This window comes from Rana temporaria, chromosome 6 (assembly GCF_905171775.1).
Source record: "Rana temporaria chromosome 6, aRanTem1.1, whole genome shotgun sequence".
NCBI lineage: Eukaryota > Metazoa > Chordata > Amphibia > Anura > Ranidae > Rana > Rana temporaria.
In genome coordinates, this window is record NC_053494.1 from 187434983 (window position 1) to 187454141 (window position 19159).

Here is a 19159-nt window from a genome sequence, read left to right on the forward strand (position 1 = left end):
CAGCCAAATCCTGAAGTGGTTAAGCATGTGTGCAAAAAACAAAAACTGTAATGGCAACAAAAGGGTTAAATCCAGATTATGTTGGAAACAATATGTAAATGTGTATCCCTTTAATTAAACGTCATTTTATAAGGGCCCGAATACAATAATCTCCAACACATTCATTTTGACTCAGGCAAAATGGCAGCCGAAGTCTAAACCAGACCTGGGAAGCGCAGACAACAATGCACTATTGTATGTAGCAAACATTCTCAGTGATATCAGCCACTCATCGTTTATTGGTGTGAAAATTGTCCCCACATGCGCGGGCCATAGTTAGCGGGCGCGGCCATTTTGTCGAAGAACAGAAAATGATGAAAGCTTATGGAATTGACTAACGGAAAATGTCTGCATTATCGGGGACAATATTAGAACAGGTATGCTTCGCTAGGTGGAGGTCAATAGGGCGAGCAGTGATCTTTATTGTCGTCACTAGCAGTGCGTCTGGGCTGAGTGTCAGAGTGGGGTGTAATCGGTAGACATGGCGGAGATGAGGAGGGCCGTGTGATGCCCGGGGAGGAGCGGAACAGTGAAGCGGACGGAGACGCCTTCTAGCATGGGAATCCTATTCACCAAGATATGGAGGCTTTTCAGCAACCAGGGTAAGAGGCCCCGCACACCCTGCTGTCTGTGGGGGAGTCACATGACAACGTCTGCTGCTGGGGAACTACAAGTCCCAGCATGGCCTGACAGCTGGAGGCCTAGCTAGGGACTTCCCACTCCCCCGGGGTGGTGGCAGCAGCGCTCCTCACAGTGATGGAGGGGGTTCTCCTGCCACAAGGAGCCCAGGCACACCTAAGCGCTGTTATTTGGCGCGTTCTTGTGGGATGTGCAAACACTAAGACCGCCTATTTATTATCACATCCTACCACAGATGAACGTACACAACCCGTGCTCTGCGCTATGGTACCATCTGTTCATGGCGACGCACCACGGATCACCATGGCGACACCCCAGTGTTACCTGGACATTCATGTTCAAATAATGTTTAACATTAACGTTCGATCTATCCGTGTTTTATGTTGTATAAAAGAAAACGTGGAAATGGACTAAAACCGATGACATACATAGAATGTAACAGGTGGTGGAAAATAAAGAAATGGGATAGGAGGATAAACGGGTGACATCTGTGGAATAAAACGTGTGGCATTGGTGGAATAAACATTTTGGGCCAGATCCACGTAATTTTAAGCAGGCGTAGCGTATCGTAGTTACGCTACGCCGCTGCAACTTTGAGAGGCAAGTGCTGTATTCACAAAGCACTTGCGTCTAAAGTTGCGGCGTATCGTAAATGTGTCGGCGTAAGGGCGTGGAATTCAAATGAAAAAGATGTGGGCGTGTTTTATGTTAATTCAACTTGACCCCACGTAAATGACGTTTTTTTTTTTTTGTTAATAGCGAATGCGCCGTCCGTGGGGGTATCCCAGTGCCAACCTATACTTTCTAATTAGAAGGGTGTGCAGCGAAAGTTTTACGCAAACGACGGAAAATTTGACGCTTGCCCGACGTCCATACTTAACATTGCGTACGCCTCATAGAGCAGGGGTAACGTTACGCCGAAAAAGCCTTACGTAAACAGCGTAAAAAAATGCGCCGGCCGGACGTTCTGAGAATCGGCGTATCTAGCTAATTTGCATACTCTACGTGGAAATCAACAGAAGGCCACCTAGCGGCCAGCGTAAATATGCACCTAAGATCCGACGGCGTACTAAGACATACGTCAGTCGGATCTAGCCCCCATTCAGGCGTATCTTGTTTTGTGGATACTAAACAAAGATACGCCGGAGCATCCTAGAAGTTACGCGGTGTATCAATAGATACGCCGACGTAACTTCTTTGTGGATCTGGCCCTTTACATACAAGTGATATTTTTTTTTAGGGGATTTTAATGGTGCCAATAAATAAAACAAGAAAATATATATATATATGTGCTGTCAGTTAAACGCGTTATTAACGGCGTTAACACAAACCCATGTTAACGCCGTCAATTTTTTTATCGCGCGATTAACGAGGCGGCGTTCGGGGGTTATACCGGGATGATGCGTGCAGCCGCAGGCATCATCCCGGTACCGTTGTTTAGAGCGGGCGATCGGCTATCCAAACATAACAACCGATGCGGTTAAAAGCCGCTCGGTTGTTATGCCGGAGGAGTGGGAGGGGACATCCCCCCCTCCCGCCGCCTTTCGCCGCTCTGACCGGGCCTCCCGTCCCACCGGGAGACTCGATCCGCCGCCTTCTGTGTCCAGGTGGAGACTGACACTAAGCCGTAAACGGCTTTGATTCATTTGAGTCATGACGTCACTTCCGGGTTTCTCGACTGCCAATGGCGCCGGATTTAAAAAAGTACACAGTATTCAGAATCGCCGTTTTCGGCGATCTGAATACTTTGAAGTGCAAAGGACGGTTCGGAGGTCTTTTAGACCCCGATCCCTCCATAAAGAGTACCTGTCACCACCTATTGCTGTCACAAGGGATGTTTACATTCCTTGTGACAGCAATAAAAGTGATCAAAATGTAAAAAAATAAAAAAACACAATTTAATATTATAAAAAAAAAAAAAAAAAAAATAAGAAAACAAAAAAAAAATGTTTTAAAGGGTGAACCTCCTTAATCGCGCGATTAATCGTGAGTTAACTATGACATTAATGCGATTAATCGCGATTAGAAATTGTAATCGCTTGACATCACTTATATATATATATATATATATATATATATATATATATATATATATATATATATATATATATATTTTGTTGAAATTTATTTTATATATGTATTTTTTTTTTTTTTACATTTTATTGATGCATCATTAAAAGTTTTAGACACCTTAAAATCCAGCAACTTGTTTTTTTACATGGTCTATTTCGTGGCAATGTTAACCCCCCCCCCCCCAAATATTTCTTGTATGTAAATATCTATCCAGGGATGTGGTGACAATGTCGCACCAAACCACACTACAGTGTAAATTAGTGGAATAAAAGAAGTGGTGTAAATTGAATAAAACCCAGTGACATTATTAGTGGAATAAAACAGGTGATGTTTGTAGAATAAAACGGATGACATTTGTGACATTAGTGTAATTAACGGGGTGACATTGGTGGAATAAACCGGGTGACATTTGTAACATAACGGGTGACATTATTAAAAAAAAACGGGGGGGAAAGTGGACTAAAACAGGTGGTGTGGGGAATAAAACAAGTGACGGTGGAATACAACAAGTGACATAACAGGTGACATTAGTGGAATACACCAGGTGATGTAAAACAAGACCCGGTGACATTGGTATAATAAAGCAGGTGACATTAGTGGAATAAAACGGGGGGGAAAGTGGACTAAAACAAGTGGTGTGGGGAATAAAACAAGTGACATAACAGGTGATGTAAAATAAACAAAACCCGGTGACGTTGGTATAATAAACAGGTGACCGTAGTGGAATAAAACGGGTGACTTTTGTGGGAAAACTGGTGACTGAAAACTGGTTTGTGACGTAGCAGGTGTCATTAGCGGAATAAAACTGGTGACGTTCGGGGAATAAAATAGGTGGTATAAATTGAATAAACCCTGGTGACGTTTGTGTAATAAACAGGTAACATTACTGAACAGTTCCTCAGCAGTCACACGGGGACTTTTCTCCACTCTACGCTTCAGGTAGCGCACAGCAGTCGTAGTCAGCATCTTCTTTCTGCCACGACCAGGTAGCGTTTCAACAGTGCCCTTTGCCTTGAATTTGCGAATGATGCTTCCTATGGTGTCTCTTGGTATGTTTAGCATCTTTGCAATCTTCTTATAGCCATTGCCCTTCCTGTGAAGAGTAATCACCTCTTCTCTGTCTTCCCGGACCATTCTCTTGACTTCACCATGTTTGTAACCACACCAGTAAATGTCTAGAAGGAGATGAGTATCACAGTCATTTTAAAGCTGCCTGATTGGTGCTCTCCGACATCCACAGGTGTTTTCAATACCTGATTGAAAACACTTCAATGAACCTCTGTTCTTCAGAGTGGTAGTCTTTAAGGGGTTGAATAATTGTGTAAATGAAGAATTCACAAAATAAACATTTACTACTGTATTACAAAACCAATTGATGTCATTTTAGTTGCATATGGTTCTTTAGGAAGTCCTTGTAGGATTTCATTCTGAATACAATTGCAAATGTACACTAAATCCTTAAAACCCTTTACAGCATTGGGGGGTTGAATAATTTTGAACAAAACTGTAAAATGAGGAAAAAAAAAAAAAAGTTTTTTTTTTTTATCTTTTTGGGGGATATTTATTATAGCAAAAATTAAAAAATATTGCATCTTTTTCAAAATTGTCGCTCTACTTTTGTTTATAGCGCAAAAAATAAATACCGCAGAGGTGATCAAATTCCACCAAAAGAAAGCTCTATTTGTGGGGAAAAAAGGACGTCAATTTTGTTTGGGGGCCACGTCGCACAACGCGCAATCGCCGGTTAAAGCGGCGATGTGCCGAATCGCAAAAAGTGGCCCGGTCATTTAGCAACAAAATGGTCCGAGGATGAAGTGGTTAACCAGTTCCCACCTAGCCTATAGCGAAAGGACGGCTGAGTGGGACTTTCGTAGATACGGGTGGAGATCATATAAAGTGCCCCCCCTAGAGCTGTGCTGTAGCACGTTCTGTCACCGGCTGTGTCCATCGGACCCAGCTGATGACTGATCATTGTACCGGCCCATTGCCGGTACAATGTGATTGCTGTGACCAATCATAGCAGATTACATCACAATTGTAAACAATTGATGGCTTCCTTTCATGCCATCCTTTGTATACAATTGTGTTGCTAGCTTACTAGCTGTGTTTAGTCACAGTGATCTCATGGTATAAAGAGGGCTAATCACAGCCCATCTGTACCATGTGATTGGCTGTGGTTAATCGCAACAAAAGACACCAAATTAATCCGTTTCATTCAGTAAAAATGGTTGCTTTATATCGGCGAAAGTCATTGGTTTAAAAATACAAATCCTGATCACTTTCCCAGAGTAGTATAGTGGTAACACAACACTATTGCTCTGATTTTATATATATATATATATATATATATATATATATATATATATATATATATATATATATATATATATATATATATATATATATATATATATATTTTATTTTAGTGTGTGTATTTAACTTCTTAATTTTCCAAAAAATTACAACTACAAAACTTGCCATGCCTCTTATAAATACAATGAATGTTGGCCTAAATGTATGAAGAAAGATTATTTATCTGCAAAATGTTATAACAGAAATTAAGACACACATTTATTTAGCAAAAAATATTAAAACCCAGTGGTGATCAAATGGCACCAAAAGAAAGCTCTATTTCTGAATTTTTTTTTTATAAAAATTTCATATGGGTACAGTGTAGCATGACTGCGCAATTGTCATTCAAATTGTGACAGTGCTTTAAGCTGAAAATTGGCCTGGGCAGGAAGGGGGTAAAAGTGCCTGGTATTCGAATGGTTAAAGCCTTCAGTTTAAATCCACCAAATAAATTCCAGGTCCAATAAAAATCAAGGCCCGTACACCGTGTATGAGCTGTTTGTGGGATGAGCCTCTAGGTACTGAGTGCAGGCAGCCCAATGATGGCGATTGGCTGTGTCCCCCATGTACTTACATGGGCTGCCTGCACTCAGTACCTAGAGGCTCAAGCCGTTTTTCATGTCATGGAAAAAAAAAAAAAAAAATTCTTGAAGCGATTCTTGTCAAGCCTGCCTTGCATACACACGATCGTGAAAAAAAAAAATGCTTAAAGCGGGGGTTCACCCTAAAAAAAACATTTTTTTTTCTAGCATGCCATCAAGCATACTAGCGCGATCTACAGTACGCCTTTATTTTATTTTTTGGCGCCGTACTCAGTTTACTGCCGTAGTGAAGATTCAGACTCCCCGCGGGGAATGGGCGTTCCTATGTAGAGGGAAGATGATTGACAGCTGGCTATGGCGCGTCACGCTTCCCGAAGATAGCCAAAATAGGACTTGCCTCTTCACGGCGCCTGCGCAGTCAGCTCCGATGTCTGTGCGCAGGCGCCGTATAGCGCCGTGAAGAGGCAAGTCCTATTTCGGCTATCTTCGGGAAGCGTGACGCGCCATAGCCGGCCGTCAATCATCTTCCCTCTGCATAGGAACGCCCATTCCCCGCGGGGAGTCTGAAACTTCACTATAGGATTAAACAGTGAGTACGGCTCGAAAAAAAAAAAAAGAAAGGCATACTGTAGCTTGCGCTAGTATGCTTGATGGCATGCTAGAAACTTGTTTTTTAGGGTGAAACACCGCTTTAAGCAAAGCGCGGTGACGTACGATGTCACTATAAAGGGGAAGTTCCATTCGAATGGCGCCTCCCTTTGGGCTTATTATGCAAATTTCCCTTCTCATAACTTGCTTCTGAGCATGCACGTTTTTTCCCCCAGTCGTTTAAAGCCTAAACACGACCGGATTTCACAACGAGAAAAAAGACTACGTGAAAAACGGCGAGGGGAAAAAATAGCAGGTTCTAAATTTTTAATGCCCATTTTTCTCGGCGAGAAAAATGCACTGGAGCCTACACATCACAATTTCAAAAATGACATTTTTCTCGTCATGAAAAACGGTCGTGTGTACGCGGCATAATTGTTTGTAACAAGGAATATATATATATATATATATATATATATATATATATATATATATATATATATATATATATATATATTAAAACAATTGTCCAAAACTTATAAATAAAAAAGAAATAACCCACGACCATTATATTTGGCCTTTATGATATTGGTTGTAAATAAAAAAAAAAATACAAACTGTTTCCTATATACACTGAGCAAATAATTTACCCTTCTTTTATAGCCATTTGTTCTATCTTGGATAGTGGGTTTTAATATAAAGTGAATGATTCACCACCAGTGAATGTTTTCAGATGTCACGTTCTCTGCATTGGAGATCTGCCCCGTGAGTTGATCTGTTTCTTGCTCTGGATGTTCATGTATGAGCTGCTTTGCATCTCGCCTGACCTTTAATCTGGTGCACAGTCACTCTTTTCCTCTGAGAAGTACAGTCATCATTGATCGGAGTGCTGACATCATACAGGATGGGGAGTGAGGAGACTGAGCTGGCTTTGCTGGGTGCTACTTTTTGATTCAAGAATGAGATCGTATTCTCCTATTACCTATGGAAGGGCATTGATTGGCAGCACAGGGAATGTACATCTCTGTAAATATTTTTATTTCTTTACTATAGTCAGGACATTCTAGCTGGTAAAAACACGACTCGCATGCCTATTTATACTGCTCCCGACCGCAAGTGTAACGGAGCGTGTGAGCGCTGTCAGCTGAACGAACTGCCTTGGCTGTGCTTCTACTTTAAAGTGGAGGTTCACCCAAAAACGTAATTTTTAACATTAGATTGATGCTCATTTTGTCAAGGGAAATCGGGTGGATTTTTTAAAATCTAAGCAGTACTTACCGTTTTAGAGAGCGATCTTCTCCGCCGCTTCCGGGTATGGGCTGCAGGAATGGGCGTTCCTATTTGATTGACAGGCTTCCGACAGACTTCCGACGGTCGCATACATCGCGTCACGATTTTCCGAAAGCAGACAAACGTCGGTGCGCAGGCGCCGTATAGAGCCGCACCGACGTTCGGCTACTCGTGACGCGATGTATGCGACCGTCGGAAGCCTGTGAATCAAATAGGAAAGCCCAGTCCCGCAGCCCATACCCGGAAGCGGCGGAGAAGATCTATCTCTAAAACGGTAAGTACTGCTTCGATTTGAAAAAAAATTACCCGATTCCCATAGACAAAATGAGCCTCAATCTAATGTTCAGAAAAAAAATTCGGGTGAACTCCCGCTTTAACAAGTCTTGGTTAAGTCCAATCACTATAAATTCTGAACTCAAAAATGCATTGGGAACCTGCTTAACGTGGAGGTTCACCCCAAAAAAAATTATTTAACATTACTTTTAGCCGAGTTCTCCTAATGACAATCGGCTGTTGTTTTTTTTTTTTTATTTTATCCCCGTACATACTGTATTTTCACCGCCGCTTCCCGGTATGTCTTCTGCGGGAGTTGGCGTTCCTAATTGATTGACAGGCTTCCGACCGTCGCATACACGCTTACTGGGCACTTAAACCCACCTCCTGCATAGACCAAACTGATGCACACTGCAGTCATACAAAACTGTACCCAATTTTTTTTTCAATCAAATAGTTTTCTTTTGGTGGTATTTAATCACCACTGGGGTTTTTATTTTTTTTTTTTGCTAAACAAACATGTTTCATATTTTGTTATAACATTTTGCAAACAGGTAATTTGTCTCCTTCATTGGTGGGCGCTGATGGGGCTGCACTGTTTGGGGGCGCTGATGGGGCTGCACTGTTTGGGGGCGCTGATGGGGCTGCACTGTTTGGGGGCGCTGACGGGGCTGCACTGTTTGGGGGCGCTGACGGGGCTGCACTGTTTGGGGGCGCTGACGGGGCTGCACTGTTTGGGGGCGCTGACGGGGCTGCACTGTTTGGGGGCGCTGACGGGGCTGCACTGTTTGGGGGCGCTGACGGGGCTGCACTGTTTGGGGGCGCTGACGGGGCTGCACTGTTTGGGGGCGCTGACGGGGCTGCACTGTTTGAGGCACTAACAGGTGGCACACATGGGCACAGGTGAGCTGGCGGCAGCTCTCACTGATCGGGACCGATGTGCCTCTGTCTTCCGCCGTCAATCGGCTTTTTTTTTCTCGCCTCGCGCTATTAGCGCGAGGAGAAAAAATAGCCGATTATCTGCTCTGTTTACATCACATGATGAACTGTCAGTGGCTGACAGCTGATCACGTGGTAAGGGGTCGGGAGCAACCCCTTACTCTGATCTGTGACCCAGTCTCATAGACTTGCTGATCACAGAGCGAGCCGCGTGCGCCCCGCAGGCCGCTCGAGCACGGGAGGACGTCTATTGACGGCCTCCTGGCAAAGTAGGTCCGCACTGTAGCCGTCATTAGGCTATAGCGCGGATGTGAAGAGGTTAAAATAATGTTTTAACTCCACTCTAGGCACCACAATTTTAATTTGTGTAGATATAGATCTGCCTATGAAAAGTAAATAGTCTTACATTAATACCTTTTCATTCAGCACCCCTGCCAAAAAAGTGCTACAGCTGTGATGGACACCAACGAAGGCAAACCTTAAAAAAGAACCCCGATCTGATTCTGTCTGCTGCTCAGATTCTAGCTGCTGTTTTTCTGGCGTTGGCGGTTCAGCCTCACCCAAAGCTAATGTTTGTTTTTTGCTTGGCAGTGGTGGTTTGCATGACCAGCTTTTTAGATCTTTGTGTCTCTGGCATTTCCCTGAGGCCATGTTGTCTCTCTCACAGCTCGACTTTCTATTTTTCTTTATACTCCATTATGAAGAAGAATTTTAGGTCCCTTTCACATTTGGCCGTCGCATATTTTGCCGTCTAGCGTGCTGTGTGACTCCCCAGCATTTTAGTGCGCCTCATCAAAGTCTATGGCAGGATGAAATATGCTATGGCTGGACAGGGCTGAACACTCTGCAGAGTGGTACTTGTGTTTAGGGCCTTAAAGCATTTGTTACCCTAAAAATATATAGATGAGATTGATCCTGTTCCTTTAACTACTTGCCGACCAGCCACCATCGTTGTATGGCGGCAGGTTGGCTCCCCTGCATGAATGACCGTAGCTATACGGCAGCCGCCTTAAGGGCTACAGGGGAGCACCCGCATCGCGACGTCGGAGCCGAATCACATGGGCATGATGTCCACTGGCGACCCGTGATCGCTCCTCAAAAAGCCAGAACAGGGATCTGTCAATGTAAACAGACAGATCCCCATTCTGACAGGGAAGTAGAGAGATCTGCTGTTCCTTGTGATCAGGAACAGCATGTGATCAGGAACAGCAATCTATCTCTACTCTCGTCAGTCCTCTCCCACCCACAGTTAGAAACGCCGCACTAGGAAATACTTAACCCCTTGATTGCCCCCTAGTGTTAACCCCTTTCCTGCCAGTGACGTTTATACAGTAATCAGTGGCTATTTTTAGCTCTGATTACTGAATAAATTCCACTGGTCCCAAAAAAGTGATCTGTCCACCGCAATGTCGGAGTCCTGCTAAAAATCGCATATCGCCATCATTACTAGTAAAACCTCCTTTTTTTTAATTTTTTTTATAAGAATGCCCTAAATAATATCCCCTATTTTGTAGAGTTTTGCGCAAACCAATCAATATACGCTTATTGAGATTTTGTTTATTTTTTTAACCAAAAATATGGGGATATATTTAATATTGGCCTACACTGATGAAGAATCTCTCTCTCTCTCTCTCTCTCTCTCTCTCTCTCTCTCTCTCTCTCTCTCTCTCTCTCTCTCTCTCTCTCTCTCTCTCTCTCTCTCTCTCTCTCTCTCTCTCTCTCTCTCTCTCTCTCTCTCTCTCTCTCTCTCTCTCTCTCTCTCTCTCTCTCTCTCTCTCTCTCTCTCTCTCTCTCTCTCTCTCTCTCTCTCTCTCTCTCTCTCTCTCTCTCTCTCTCTCTCTCTCTCTCTCTCTCTCTCTCTCTCCCGTGGTCAGTTTACGTGCCTCCATCTGCAGCTCTCTTCTGTCCTCCCTCCCGCTGCCTGTCAGCTTGTGACAGTGCCCAGTCCACCCCCCCCCCCCTCCCCTTCCGTCTGCTGAAATAACTTTTACATCTTCAAACAAACCTCTCTGTTTCCTAATGACAGGTGCCCCAGTGTGTATGCCTTATATAAAAAAAAATGCTGTCTACACCTTATTTCATAGCGGTGCTCACGTGACAAGCCGCCTCTCTCCTCCTGGTCAGATCGGGAGAGGGGAGAGCCAGACGGTCACGTGAGCCAAGAGAAGCGCTCTGAATTAAGGTGTAGATGGCATCACACACACTGGGGCATCTATCATTGGGAAACAGGATTGTATGACGATGATAGAGTGGCTTAACAATCACTTTCAAGCATTAATTACCCTTTTAAAGCATGAATAACCGCACAATGCTTGTACTGTGTAATTTGGCCCCCAGAGGATGTTGGCTATTGCAGGAAAGAGTCGCCATGGGGCCCCAGAACAGGAGGTTCGGGGCCACTCTGTGCAAACGAACTGCACAGTGGAGGTAAGTATGACATGTTTGTTATTTAAAAAAAAAAAATTGATCCTTTACAACCCCTTTAAATGTGCTCCCTGGGAGTGCTTTCTAACTGTGAGGGGATGCTTAAAATAGGGGAAGACCAAGATCAGTGTTCCTGCTTAGCAGAAACACAAGATCTCCATCTTCCCCAGTGACAGAACTGCGATCTGCCTTTTTTTTTTTTCTTTGTTAAATTGAATTTTCTTTTTTTTTTTTTTCATGCAAGGTCCACTTTACATCATTTAAACTGTTTGACATAACTATTTTATCCAGGTTATCTTCAACTGTCCTCCTGATGTACCTCTGTTTTTAATTGCTGTAGGGTGCTACTCCTAAGGCCAGTTGTTTACAGACTTTGATGGCATGGTAGGGACTTGGTTCACTTCTGTTAAAATGCCCTGATGATGCCCGCTAATCTGCCGTATGGGATTTACAGGGCTCAGCTTACTCCACTGAGATCCTATTAATGATTTAGTATTTATGTGCATTGGAAAGCGCATTGCTTGCTCGGTTGTAATCTATCTCCTTAGTGGAAGAAGATCTGTTGCATAAAGTACAGCTGATGACATATCTACCACTTCCTAGCTCATCACCTGTTAACGAGAGAAGAAACAAATTCTCTAAAAACTACAGCACAATTCTAGGAAAATTGGAATATCTGTCTGCAGTCCTTTTCGACACAGTTTGTCATTTGCTTAAAGTGGTTCTAAAGCCTAGAGCAGTGATGGCAAACCTTGGCACCCCAGATGTTTTGGAACTACATTTTCCATGATGCTCATGCACTCTGGAGTGTAGTTGAGCATCATGGGAAATGTAGTTCCAAAACATCTGGGGTGCCAAGGTTAACCATCACTGGCCTAGAGTGTGTGTTTTTTTTACCTTAATGCATTTTTTGCATCAAGATAAAAAACCTTCTCTGTCACAGGATCCCCCCCCTCACCCCCTTGTACTTACCTGAGCCGAACTTGATCCAGCGCTGTGCATAAGAGCAGTGGCTCGCTAAACTTACTTCCTTGTTCATAAAGCAGAATGATAGCAGCAGAAGCCAGTGGCTCGCACTCCTGTCCATCAAATCCTGTGAAGAGGGGGCAGGGCCAAATCATGTCTGTGTCAATAACCCAAGATGAGGTGGCTCGGGAGCGAGCCCACACGAGTGCCCCCATAAAAAAAGGCTTTCTATGGGGTCACTCGCCGAAGAGGAGGATTGAGAGCACATTATGAAATGCTTACTTTTAGAACAAAGCCTTCCAGCGGCGTGCTTTCACCGCTGAGAGGGTGGACATTTCCCCCGGTCTTTATTCCGGCATCGCGGGCTCCGGCGCTGTGAGTGGCCAGAGCAGCGATGACGTAACTATTGTGCATGAGGAGCCCTCGGTTTCGGCAACTCTGAATGTCCAGCACGGTATGCCGGCCTTTCAGAGCGCATGCGCCGGTGAGGTCGTTGGCTGCATCCAGGGGGAATACCTCCTAAATGGTGCATGTTTAGGAGATATTCCTTTTTTATTATAGGCTTACCTGTAGATAAAAATTACAAAGTGGGCTTTACGGTCGCTTTAACCACTTCCTGGCGGCCGTACGACTATATACGGCTGCAGTGTGGTTCTAAATCTCTGGGTCGCCGTCATTTTACAGCCTCCGGGCCACTGGGGGGCGCGCGGGCGAGCCCGCCGCATCACTGAGATGCCGACAGCGCACGGAGATATTTACAGTACCTCTAGGTAAGACTTATTCTAGGCTTGCATATAGGTAAAAAGTATACAGGAAGGTTTACTTCCTCTTTAATCACTTGCCGCTCCACCCACCGTCAAATGACAGCGGGACGGTGCGGCTCTTGTTCTGGGCAGACGTCATATGATGGCGCACCCGAACGGCCGCTCCTGCGTGGGGCACACATCGCAGCGATCGCCCCGTGTAGCTAGGACATGGCGCTGACGCAGCTTTTTAATCATGTGGTTGGCTGTGTCCAATCACAGCTGGTCACTTGGAAGTGTTGGTAATCGGCGCGCCTCACCTCACACTGACAGTGTGTGGCGAGGAGAGCCGATCAGTGGCATATCCTCGCAGGGGACAGTGAGAGATGTATTCAGGGCACTGATCAAATTAGAGTGCCAGCAACCAGTGCCCACCACCGCCAGAAATTGGTGCCCATTAGTGATGCCAGTCAGTGCTGGCTCTCAGTGCCACCCATCAGTGCTGCTTATCCATGCCGCCTATCAGTGCCCACCAGGGCCCATCAGTGCAGCCTCATCAGCGCACATCAGTGAAGGAGAAAAATTACTTATTTACAAAATTTACTGACAAATTATTTATTTAAATTTTATTTTTTTCAACATTTTCGATCCTTTTTTTTTTTTTTTTTTTTTTTTTTTTAACAAAAAAAAATCCCAGCAGTAATTAAATACCACCAAAAGAAAGCTCTAGTTGTGTCTAGTTTCACTTGGTTACAGTGTCGCATGACCACGTAATTGTCATTCAAAGTGTGATAGCGCTGAAAGATAAAAAATGACCTGGGCAGGAAGGGGGTGAAAGTACCCTGTAGATTAGTGGTTGGATATTAAACACGAGTTTTGAAATTACATTATAGAATCAATTTTGCTTACATGAAATTATAAATGGATTTGCATGCAGTTTAGCGAACCTGTATTAGTCCTGTTCAGGTAAGTCGCCTTATGTAGTATTATTAACAATAATAATATTATTAGTGGGAAAGAAAATGCTAGAACAGTAATGGAATTTTCTTTTCTCTTTTTTGTATTTCAGAGCACAAAGTGATTATTGTGGGGCTGGATAATGCTGGGAAGACAACAATATTATATCAGTTGTAAGTATATATTTTTAACTGAACAGCAGAGACGGCAAGTTGATCCTTTTTTTTTTTGTATGTTAGTTTGCATGGGTTGCAGAGATCTCAGGCCCAGGCAGTTAGTGTGCCTATACAACTACCGTATTTATCGGCGTATACCGTGCACAGGGCAAAATCGTGGGTGCGCAATATACGCCAATACCCGCTTCCCGCGCCGAGTTTGAACCACTGCACCGGCATATACCGAGCGCAGTATAGTCGGGCAGGCTCGGCCCCTCTTGCGGTCACGTACAGGACGTGACCGCGAGAGGAGCCGACTATACCCGAGTGTACTGCGCTCGGTATATGCCGGCGCAGTGGTTCAAACTCAGTGCGGGCATCGAGCGGGGATGACACCGCAGAAGGACGCCGGACCCGACGAGGACACCACCGAAGCCGCAGACGGACGCCAGACCCGATGAGGCCGCCGCGCAAGACACCAAAACTATAAGTACTAAAATTTTTTTTTTTTTTTTACAGGAATGCGGGTCCACATTAGGGGAGCGCGCTATACGCCGGAGCGCGCAATACCCCGATAAATACGGTATTTGTCTTCCACCAGCTCTTTTTTCTTAGAAGTGTGAACATACGTCAACAACTTTGTTGCCCCCCTAAAAACATTTATGCTGAGAAAGATGTCTGGCCTCCCCGTTTTACTTACCTGAGCCTCGAATTTCCATGGGGGCGTTTCTGCTTTCGCTCCCTCCAAGGGCTCTTGGCCCTTGATTGGATAGATTGATGGCAGTGCAGCCATTGTCTCAGATGCTCTCAATAAAATCCAGTCATGTGGGCGCGGGACCGAGTCATACATTCGGCGGCTATGGACGCCAAATGAATGACTCAGGAGTGCGCCTGTAAGGTAACCCCCTCGGGTGAGCGCTTCCCAGAGGGGGTTAACTAATGCGGGGAGGAGCTGCGAAAGCCACCGTGAGACCTCAGAAGAGGAGGATCGAGGCCACTCTGTGCAAAACTGCACAGTGGAGGCAAGTAAGACATGTTTGTTATTTAAAAAAAAAAAAAAGGAACCTTTAGTGTCACTTTAAGCTTAACACTTCTTCTGTTTCGGGGAATTAAAATGGTTGTAAATCTCAGACATGAAATATGAACAAAACATATCCCTCTATACTGTGTACTCGTTTCAATTAAGAGCACCAAGTGTTCTTTCGGTTTGTTGCTTCTTTCCTCTGCTATCTGCATGAATCAAGTTTTCCTGAAAGGGGAGGGAGTTAACAGGGGGGTTGGGACTGCCTGGGGGAGGAGACTGATCAGTGTTCATACTTGGTATGAACAACAGATATGACTCCTCTCCCCTGACAGAATGGAGATCTGTCTGTTTAAATTGACAGACCTCCGTTCTGTCTCTGTGGAGCGATCACAGGTGCCCGGCGGTCATCGTGACCAATGGGCACGCACATCGGCTCCGTCGTCGTGCCCCCTAGTGGTCTTAAAGGTGCCGACATACAGCTACGATGGCTTGCCCAGGGGAGCCAACCTGCAGTATAACGGCGCCTGGTTGGGAAGCAGTTAAAGGATATGTATAGGTTTGTTTTAAAAAATAAAAATGTCATACTTGCCTCCTCTGTGCAGTTGGTTTTGCACAGTAGTGGCCCCGATCCTCCTCATTCTAGAGTCCCTCAGTGGGACTCCTGGCTCCTCTTCTCGAGTGCCCAGCTGATTGACAGCCTCAGCTCTGTTCCTGTGTGCTAAGTGAAGGGGGTGTTCCTTCCCTCCAATCAGCTCTCAGAGTTCTCCTCACTGAGCTCTGTAGAGTGTACCTTCAGCTATCCGCCCCCTTTTTTCTGACAACTCAGACAAGCTTTATACATTCTGCACTTTGAACGGATATAGCGAAGAGAAGACTGCAATAAATAGGTACAACCTATGTAGGAGGATTTGTTTAGTCTCTGTGTATTGCCTGAGGTAATTCTTTTCATTGGTTATATGTTCGGGTTTACAACCACTTTTAGGTTTTTCTCAAGACCATCCATCCCTAGGTGCTTTAGTATGCAAATACTGGTTTTATTAGGAAATGGTTTCCCTGGCTCGCCTTCTTTCACCTTGCTATGGGTCAGGAGGACCATTTGTCGCATCTAGCATCCAATAAACACATAAAGGTAAGGGTGGCCTTTTAACCACTTCCGGACCGCCGCATGTACATATACGGCAGAATGGCACGGACAGGCACATTGGCGTACCTGTACGTGCCTGCCTAGACGTGGGTCGGGGGTCCGATCGGGACCCCCCCCCCCCGGTACATGCGGCGGTTCTCGTGGCTGTCCGAGCGATCCGGGACGAGGGCGCGGCTATTCGTTTCTAGCCGCCCCCTCGCGATCGCTCCCCGGAGCTGAAGAACAGGGAGAGGCGTATGTAAACACGGCTTCCCCGTGCTTCACTGTGGCGGCTGCATCGATCGAGTGATCCCTTTTATAGGGAGATGCGATCGATGACGTCAGACCTACAGCCACACCCCCCTACAGTTGTAAACACACACTAGGTGAAACATAACTCCTACAGCGCCCCCTGTGGTTAACTCCCAAATTGCAACTGTCATTTTCACAATAAACAATGCAATTTAAATGCATTTTTTGCTGTGAAAATGACAATGGTCCCAAAAATGTGTCAAAATTGTCCGAAGTGTCCGCCATAATGTCGCAGTCACGAAAAAAATCGCTGATCACCGCCATTAGTAGTAAAAAAAATAAAAATAATAAAACTATCCCATATTTTGTAAACGCTATAAATTTTGCGCAAACCAATCGATAAACACTTATTGCGATTTTTTTTTTTTTACCAAAAATAGGTAGAAGAATACGTATCGGCCTAAACTGAGGAAATTTTCTTTTTTAAATATGTTTTTGGGGGATATTTATTATAGCAAAAAGTAAAAAATATTGTTTTTTTTTTTTCAAAATTGTCGCTCTATTTTTGTTTATAGCGCAAAAAATAAAAACCGCAGAGGTGATCAAATACCACCAAAAGAAAGCTCTATTTGTGGTGAAAAAAGGACGCCAATTTTGTTTGGGAGCCACGTCCGCACAATTGTCTGTTAAAGTGACGCAGTGCCGAATTGTAAAAACCCCTTGGGTCATTTTAGCAGCATATTGGTCCGGTCCTTAAGTGGTTAATTACAAGAGGGGCTGAAGAAGATTACCAATCTTTTGGCAGATAAAATGTTCACACATATGTATTGCAAATAATGTGTTCTTTTATTTTTTACTTTTGATGTAATGTTTTTTTTTTTTGTTTTTTTTTTGTTTTGTTTTTTACTACAGTTTAAAGTAAAAGTGCAGACAAAAAAAAAAATCTGCAAAAGAGTTATAACTTGGTCAGTATAATGTGTCCCTTGTGCTGATGCCTCTCCCCCCTCCTTTTTTTATTGTTTAAATCCTCCTCCATCCATGCCCATCAACACGCTTGTGTTGATGGTAAATTTTTTGTATTGCATTAAGAGAATTAGTTTGCACTTTAAAAGCTTGTGACTGTAAACCTGCTTGGAAATATGGTATATTACTGGAAGAAGTCCAAAAAAAATGTTCAAAAACAAAATTGGGTATAAGACTTGCACATTTTTGTAGCTTATTTGCATTACCAAAATTGTCTGACATTTAGCAGACAAGCAACAATCAGTCATTGCTGCAACTTTGTGCGATTGATTGCTGCCATGGTGTACTTGAGTAGCGTACACCACAGTAGGTGCTGAAAGATCGCTACCACTGTTCTGAGATTAATTGCAGGGAATTTTTAACCACTTAAGACCCGGACCAAAATGCAGGTAAAGGACCCGGCCAGTTTTTGCGATTCGGCACTGCGTCGCTTTTACTGACATTTGCGCGGTCGTGCGAAGTGGCTCCCAAACAAAATTGGCGTCCTTTTTTCCCCCACAAATAGAGATTTCTTTTGGTGGTATTTGATCACCTCTGCGGTTTTTATTTTTTGCGCTATAAACAAAAATAGAGCGACAATTTTGAAAAAAATTCAATATTTTCCTTTTTGCTATAATAAATATCCCCCAAAATATATATACAAAAAAACGTTTTTTTTTCCTCAGTTTAGGCCGATACGTATTCCTCTACCTATTTTTGGTAAAAAAACATCGCAATACGCGTTTATCGATTGGTTTGCGCAAAATGTATAGTGTTAACAAAATAGGGGATAGTTTTATTGCATTTTTATTAATTTTTTTTTTACTACTAATGGCGGCGATCAGCGTTTTTTTATTTTATTTCGTGACCGCGACATTATGGCGGACACATCGGACAATTTTGTAAAATTTTTGGGACAATTGTAATTTTCACAGCAAAAAATGCTATAAAAATGCATTGTTTGTGAAAATGACAATTGCAGTTTGGGAGTTAACCACTAGGGGGCACTAAAGGGGGTTAGTGTGACCTCATATGTGTTTCTAACTGTAGGGGGGCGGGGCTGGATGTGTGACATCATTGATCGTATTTCCCTATATCAGGGAACAGGCGATCAATGACACTGCCACAGTGAAGAACGGGGAAGCTGTGTTTACACAGCTCTCCTCATTCTTCAGCTCTGAGGACCGATCGCGGGACTCCAGCGGCGATCGGGTCCTGCGGTCACGGAGCTTCGGACCCACGGCTGGGCACTTAAAGAGGACGTACTGGTACATGCTTGTACCCAGCCGTGCCATTCTGCTGACGTATATATGTGCAGGAGGCGGTCCTTAAGTGGTTAACCACTTCCTTACTGGGCACTTAAACCCCTTCCTGACCAGAGGACTTTTTGCGATTCGGCACTGCGTCGCTTTAACTGACAATTGCGCGGTCGTGCGACGTGGCTCCCAAACAAAATTAACGTCCTTTTTTCCCCACAAATAGAGCTTTCTTTTGGTGGTATTTGATCACCTCTGCGCTATAAACAAAAATAGAGCGACAATTTTGAAAAAACATTTTTTTACTTGTTGCTATAATAAATAGCTCAATTTTTTTTTTACGTTTTTTTTTTATCCTCAGTCTAGGCCGATACGTATTCTACATATTTTTAGTAAAAAAAAAAATCGCAATAAGCGACTGGTTTGCGCAAAAGTTATAGCGCCTACAAAATAAGGGACAGAATTATTATTATTATTTTTTTTTTTTACTAGTAATGGCGGCGATCTGCGATTTTTATTGGG

General features: G+C 43.9%; 1 protein-coding gene across 1 annotated transcript in view; it reads left to right on the forward strand.

Annotated features, from left to right (window-relative positions):
* Nucleotides 1–450: 450 nt before the first annotated feature.
* The window catches only part of ARL5A (ADP ribosylation factor like GTPase 5A), a 37680-nt gene continuing 18971 nt past the window's right edge, over nt 451–19159 (forward strand). The window contains exons 1-2 of the mRNA XM_040357968.1: nt 451–641; nt 13938–13998. Of these exons, the coding sequence (XP_040213902.1) occupies nt 596–641; nt 13938–13998 (107 nt within the window). The 5' untranslated portion in view covers nt 451–595. The remainder of the gene's footprint in view (nt 642–13937; nt 13999–19159) is intronic.